The 7,349-nt window shown below is 55.6% G+C and overlaps 1 protein-coding gene across 1 annotated transcript; it reads left to right on the forward strand.

Moving 5' to 3' along the window:
• Window positions 1-1,138: 1,138 nt before the first annotated feature.
• Window positions 1,139-6,513, forward strand: HHEX (hematopoietically expressed homeobox). Its single transcript, XM_057381217.1, has 4 exons — window positions 1,139-1,622; window positions 3,243-3,421; window positions 3,636-3,686; window positions 5,285-6,513. Exons 1-4 carry the CDS (start codon window positions 1,244-1,246, stop codon window positions 5,513-5,515), a joined length of 840 nt encoding a protein of 279 aa, XP_057237200.1. The 5' UTR covers window positions 1,139-1,243; the 3' UTR covers window positions 5,516-6,513.
• Window positions 6,514-7,349: the final 836 nt, after the last annotated feature.

Raw genomic sequence — 7,349 nt, forward strand, 5'->3', positions numbered from 1 at the left:
AATTAAAAAAAAAAAAAACCAAAAAAAAACCCCAAAGTTAAACCAGCACCTGCTATTCCTTAACAGCTTTTCATGCTCGCTATCAGCACGGGGGCGTGTAACGGAGACGGGGCACGGCGGGGTCCGCGGACACGTAGGGTGCACCTGCCGCCTCCGCTGGCACAGAGGGGGCGCGGACCGCACCAGCCGCTGCCGTCGGGGCGAGGCCCCGGGTGATTGAGGGGCGCGGGCAGAGAGGGGGTCGCTGTCCCTTACACAACGCTCCCACCCCTCGCCCAAGTCCGGCCGACAGCGGTGCTGGCCAGGGGCGGCCCCATGGAGCGGAGTCGGCCGGACGGGGGTGCAGGTCTCTCGATGGGGACTGTGGGGCAGGGGGAATCACCCGACGGGATTTTATAAATTAAATCGCTGGAGCCCAGGTGGCGCTGCTCGGGCCGTAGCGCCGCTTTCCCTGCCGGGCTGTCGGGGACTGGGTCCGCAGCCCCGCGCGGCCCCGGCCGCCCCATCGCCCCCCCCCTTTACCCCCCGGTGCCGGCCGTCGGTGCCAGGCGGGACGCGGAGCAGCGCGGCGCGCCTTCCTGCTTGGCCACGCCGTGCTCTCGGCCCTGTCCTGGGCACGGGGCAGGAGCCCCTTCGGCCCTGCCGCCCACACACTCCCCCGACCCGTTCCCGGTCCACGCAGTCAGGCGGAGCGCCCGCGCGGACCTTTCCAAAGGAAAGCTCCGGGCCGGGTAGGGGGTGACCATCCCCTTCTCGCCTCCTCCCYGGGTCAGCGCCAGGGCCACGCCGCGGGGGTCAGCGAGCAACCCCACGGGTGCCCGAGAACCGGGAGACGCTGTGCCGTGCGCGGGCACAAGAGCAGAACCGCTGCGGGAGGTGCCGGGYCCCCTGTGCCGTCGGGGCCCGGCGGGCGGCGGAACGCGCCCCGCTGCCCCGGGCTCTCCCGGGCCGCGGCCGTGGTTGATTGGCGCCGCGGGGAGTTCGCTCGGGGAGGCGGGGGGAGCGTTTGCCGGCGGGGGTGGTTTCCCCCGTCCCTGGCCGGGCTCATTGGCCAGACGGCGCCGTGGCAGGAAGGGGACAGAGACCACGCGGGCTCCGCCCCGCGCCAATAGAAACCTATCGAAGGGTAACCCGAGCCCAGAGAAACCCGCGGCGGCGGTGCCAGCACCCAGCGGCCGCGGTCGGGGCCGGCTTTCCGCAGGGGCGGCCGGGGGCGCGGGGGTGCGCGGGCGGTGTCCGCGCCATGCAGTACCAGCCGCCGGCCGCGGCGCCGACGGCCCTGGGCGTCGGCGTCCCGCTGTACGCGCCCACGCCGCTGCTCCAGCCCGCGCACCCCACGCCCTTCTACATCGAGGACATCCTGGGCCGCGGCCCCGCCGCCGCCCCGGCCCCCCACTCCCTGCCCGCCCCGCCGCCTCCGACTCTGCCGTCGCCCAACTCCTCCTTCACCAGCCTGGTGTCCCCGTACCGGACCCCTATCTACGAGCCGACCCCCGTCCACCCGGCCTTCTCACACCACCTCGCCGCCACCTACGGCACCGGCGCCTACGCCGGGCCCCTCTACTCCTTCCCCCGAGCTGTCGGTGACTACGCGCACGCCCTGATCCGGCAGGACCCCCTGGGTAAGCCATGCGCCCTCCTCTCCGCCTTACCCTGCCGCCGCGCAGCTCGCGTCCCGTCCCCATCCCGCTGTCGGGGCAGGGGTAAATGGGAAGTGCCTGAAAGTGGTCCCGTTTCTCGCCCGCCCCGCCGCCTCTCTGTGCTCTCCCGGCTCCCTCCGGTCCCCCTCTGATTTACAGTAAATTAAAGACGTGCCGCGCTCCGGGTCTGGCAGCGAGACCACAGTGCGCGGCCGCGGTGACTCAGATTTGTTTTCCTTCAAACCAAGTGACTCTGAGAGTGTCCTTAGTAATGTCGCGTGTGGTTTTGGTGGGGAGTTTTAATTGTGCTGGGAGATCGCATGGCAGATCTCAGTCGTTTCCTGCGGATAACTTGAAAAACAGCCGGAGGCCGGCTGCGCTCGCTTGGGCCCCCRCGGTTCCTCCGTGGGTCTGGTCGAGCCGGGCCGGGCCGGGTCGTGTAGGGGGCCCCGGCGACCACTTTTCGCCCGTGGCCTGGGGAAGCGACCCCGCTGCTGAGCCCCCGCCCGGGCTGCAGCACTTGTTCTTAGTGATTGCAAAACTGGACCTGACTCACCACATTTGTGCAGTGAAAGAGGCTGACCCTTTCCGTTCATACAGGAAACCTTGAGCTCTCGATAGGAGTAAATCTGGTTTCAGAAGCTGTTAAGTGTTTTCCTGGCCGCCTGAAGCAGGCTCTTCCCCGGGAGTCGTGCACATTGCTGATTACTTTATCGACATCCTCAATACAGACAAATTCAGGAAACACTCGACTTCTGATAGCCGGGATCCGTTTTTCTGATATTGTTCATTTCCTCTGTGTGGGATGTGACTTTATGACAGCTAAAATAACCAGTTGCTTCCTATTTTTTGAGTCTGTTTTGCACCAGAATTACTAAAGCCTGACGCAAGCAAAATCTCGAAAAACAATGCAGCAAATTGCAAAGGGTGCACGCAGAAAGACAAACAGCATGACTCAGTAGCACTGGCCAGAGCCTCCTGCCCCGGGACGCGGCCGCGGCTCCGCAGCGGGGCTGGTTCCCCGGCGTGCCCCTGCCTGCACCGCYTCGCCMCTCAGCGCGGCCCCGGCCGGGGCTGAGCCTGGCGGGCACCCCGCGGCCTCYGGTGGGCAAACCCCCAGCCGGGGGMGGGCGACTTGGGGGCACTTGTWCCCAAAAGCTCAATGCCCTCACGTTGGCGCATCACCCCTGCCGAGCCCCGCGATGTCCCCGCTCTCCGCAGGGACCTGGACACTGTCTCAGAGAAAGTGAGACAGTTTCTTTAGGGCATCTCAGTGAAAGAGCAGACGGAAGCAAAGGTCTTTTTCTTTTTTTTTTTTTTGGTCTCTTTTCTTTGCGAGATAGACCAACAGGAAACACATTGACGGAAATGTTGCCAAAGCCCGTAGAATGACTTCGACTGGTCTTTCTGTTTGGCGGAGGGGAAAAATCAGAGAGGGGAAAGATCAGAGTAAGAACTTGGGGAAATAAAATCAGGCGAAGGAAATTAGCAAGCCCTGGACCCGGCACGCTTCCAGGCCTGGGYCCGGGCAGGGCCGGGGCTCCCCAGTCACGCGTGTCCGCGGCTGGCCAGTGACCCTCGGCGCTGTGCCTCTCTTCGTAGGGAAGCCGCTGCTGTGGAGCCCCTTCATCCAGCGGCCACTGCACAAGAGGAAGGGGGGGCAGGTCCGCTTCTCCAACGACCAGACCATCGAGTTGGAGAAGAAGTTTGAGACGCAGAAATACCTCTCCCCGCCGGAGAGGAAGCGCCTGGCCAAGATGCTGCAGCTCAGCGAGAGGCAGGTGAGGTCGGCCCCYGCCCCGGGGAGCCGCATCCCTTGCCGGCCGCTCTGGCCCCGCTGTGCTGTCAGGGCATTGCTCCCGGGGACCTGGCCAGTGGGGTTGGCAGGGAGGGGGTCTTGGCAGACTTTTGCTTTTTACTTGTGGCTTGGATAGGGCTCCGGGCACTTAGTAGCTCCAAGACTACCCCGCACCTTTTCTTGTTGTCGTTGCTCAGGTCAAAACCTGGTTTCAGAATCGCAGAGCCAAATGGAGGCGTCTAAAGCAGGTACGCGGATGTTTCTGTTTCTATAGAAATAAGTATTTTAATTGTCTTATCTTGTGTCGTGCTCGCCTATTCCAGGTTGTATGCAGAAGTCATCTGAAAGGCTGTTTAACCTCTTCACCTTGATTAAAAAGACAAATAGTCATGCTGGAATCCATGAGGGCTCGTTCAGGCAGCACTAACGTTAAAAGCTCCTAATGTAGTTCCTATATCAATTATGCCCGTCTTTCACACACCACCTATTAAAACTCCACACTAATTGTTTTGTAAACCCATATGTTGTTTAGCCAATTAACGTGGAGAAGATAAGTAATTGTCTGTAAATTACTTAGGCAGTTTTTTTGGAGAAAAATATTTACTGATGTTTAAAAACGCCCTCTCCTAATAAACACAAGTCCATGTATTTTGCTAACATTGGGAGAAGGCAGGTACAAGCACCTTGTTAGTTTTGAGGAGCCTCATGGAAAATTGAGTAGCTTTTACTTTCTGTTCATGTATGAGTTACATGTATGAGGTTAGGAGGTTAAAACAGTTTCCCTTTCCTTAGAAATCATATTCAAGCCATGCTCAAGCAGATAAATATTTAGGGGTTTTTATGGCACATAGGGCCCGATCCTGCCTGGCTCGGCAAAACTGAAGTCCCTCAGCTCAAATACTTTTGAAAAATCCCAACATTTTGGCCTGAGTCTGGCTTTAGTAAGTGTGACATGGACACATGTTTTAATGGCAAATCAGCCTTCAATATGAAAGTTAAAAGAAAAGAAAACGAATCACAGTACCATGCTCTAGATGAATCTGTTCTGTGGCCTTCACCTGAGTTTAGCTCAATCTTCAGTTGATTTTTTAATAAAGTCCTATTATTCCAGCAAGAGGCTGTCTAGTGCCCGACCTATGCCACAGTGTCCGGAGAGCTCGCTTGGGATCCCGGCCATTTTAAGTCATTTCCTCCTTTTCTTTCAGTCACATCCATTCCTCCAAGCCCACATGGTTATATCATGGGTACGTGTCTCTGCCTGCTTTCTCTTTAGCATTTCATGCCCCCCTAGGGGACTGGGCTCTCCAGACAGGTGCCGACACAGGGCTACTCTTGCCTTSAGAAACAGGGTTTTGATTCGGTTTGGTTTAAGTGGTGAGTGTTTTAATGTTGAGTTTTAGCTTAATTAGTAATTTTTTTCCRTTTGCTTTTGAGCCACTGATGGATTCAACCTCCCTCCTCTTGCTGTCGGGTGTAATTAAAGACAGATCAGGGCAGGAGGAAGCTGTGTGTCGGTGTTTGTAGACTCATAATAAACATTTGCTTTGCTAAAGACAAAAGTTCAGAGGTTCCTGGGCTCCAGCAGCTCCTGACTCTTTTGAAGTGGCTGTGATAACCATCGCCAAGGAGCCTTGTTCACGGCAGCAGCCCCTGTGGCTGTGACAGAGTGGGATCGGAGCCCTTGCCCGGCCCTGTCCCACTCAGGCAGGTTTATGGGCAGGAGGGCTGGGGAGGTAGCGGGACACCTGCCTTTTTCTGCAAGAAATCCAAGGTGGTTTGCCCACACACCAGGCCTCCTGTCTCTGTGGCCTGTAGTTCGGTACCAAGCAGGATTCTTTCATYGCAGGAGAACCCCCAGGCTACCAAAAAAGAAGTAGAAGGTGCTGACAGTCACAGTGACCAAAGGCCGGAGAGCTGCCAGAGCCCCGAGCAGAAGGGTAAGGAGGTCTCTCTGGATGGCTCACAATACACCCCCTCACCAGCCTCGCAGGAGGACCTGGAGTCAGATGTCTCTGATGACTCTGATCAAGAAGTGGACATTGAAGGCGATAAAGGCTATTACAATGCTGCCCACTAAYAGCCCCATGCAGAGAGTGGACCTTAACTCGGCTTGCACTTTATCAGGGGCTGGYTTGAAAGAATATTGTGCTACAGGAGAAAACTTTCACCATTACACTGAAAAAAAAAGCATCACCAAACAGACTTGTTTTATAATAAGCAGAGAAAAAAAAAGATGTATTTTCTGCAAACAGTTCAGTTTTGGCATCTCTAATTTGGTTAAAGGACCATGGTCTGTACTTAATTATTTGTAAGATATGTTTGTACAATAATCAGTGTTCTAACTGGAATATAATCCTGCATCCTGTTTTTACTCATGGTGGTGGAAAGGGTCTGAATCAGCTGCTGTCGGTGATCAGGCAAAACTCTAGTGTGGAAGTGAGTATGGATTGCAGGACTAAGCCCTTTATATGTGTAAACAAACGTACTTTAAATAGATTAATTTAAACGCCCTTTGTAAGCAGAGAAACATGTTCTGTGAAATAGGGAGGGATCTGACCATCCCGAGAAGTGCCTTATGCTCACACCCTTCTATGTGCCGTGGTGCTGTCTACTGAGACATCCCTCCATTTGTCAGGTAGAGTYTTTGGAGAGATTCCTTTTTCTTCTTGTGTGAGATGAAATGTGCCTTCTCAGATTTTTGAGAATTTTGCCTTACAGTTTGGATGGTTCCGTTTGCAGGAAAAAAAWTTCTCTTTTAAAATCTCTAGCACTGTTTTTTTATGGATTTCATATTTGAGAAGAAAATGCCGGGAGTGATAGGGCCCTGCTGCAGGAGAGAAAACTGGCATCAGCTGCGGAGCATAAGTGAGGCACACWGCCATGGGAAGATAATGCCTATCGTACACATACCTGCTTCTGTACATACTAGTTTTCTTTAAAGAAAAGTCTTGTGGTTTTATACCTCACATTGTTCATATTTTGTACATATTTGTTCAGTGTTAAAAAAAATGGCAAAACATGGTATTTAATTTTTGATGGACGTGTCTGTGAAATAAACCTAAACTCTGCACCACTTGCCACTCTGGCTGTCCAGTTACTAGCAGGAGAAAACCCAAACCTGTCCTCTGCCAGCAGTGCCCCAGGTGTGTTGTGAGCTGGCTTTTCCCTCAGTACTGCACTGGTCACCCTGCAGCCTTCTGGGCACCCTCAGCTGCAGGGGTCTCGTGTGGGCTCACTGCTATTTTTTTTGGCTGTTTTTCAGCCTCCCACCCTGCATTTCAGTTTTGGCCGTACCCATGCCCGCACAGGAATGGGCTCTGCAGCGGGAGGAGGAAAACCTGGCTGGCAAGCCCAGGCTGGAAGCGTGGGTGTTTACCCCCGAGTCTCCCCGACCTTGGGGGGCCAGAGACGGGGTGCKGGCTGGAGGAGGAGCAGGGCTTGCTCAGGGCCGGGCATCGACCCCAGCCAGGGCAGACGCTGACCCACCTGAGTCAACAGTGGTTATTCATCGGCCTTTCTCCGAAATGACATCGATCCGGGGAAGGAGCACGGAACCCAGGGWATGAGAATTGCTTCCAGGAGCGGGCACCCTGGGTGGTCACCCACGTGGGTATTCAGCCCCTCCAGGTGCCACAGTGAGCACCCAGGGAACAGCGACTTACACCCGGCCAAGTGTCACAGAGGCTTTTAGTGCCAGGGGCTATTAGATAGCAACAAGTGACTATTGTGACTGGTGAGGGAGCGTGGCCATCAGAGAAGCCGCTTTTAAGCGAATTAATGCTTCCAGAAACATCAGCTGAGTTTTCTGTATAAAAGACTTTAGCTTTGGTTTATTGTAAAACCGCCGTCGCGAACGGGACCCGAAAAGACAAAGTGATCGGGAGGTTCAGTCCCCGCTGCCCGTGCACCCC

Source organism: Malurus melanocephalus, unplaced genomic scaffold (assembly GCF_030028575.1).
Source record: "Malurus melanocephalus ecotype Western Australia unplaced genomic scaffold, MMel_1.1 scaffold_12, whole genome shotgun sequence".
NCBI classification, from domain to species: domain Eukaryota; kingdom Metazoa; phylum Chordata; class Aves; order Passeriformes; family Maluridae; genus Malurus; species Malurus melanocephalus.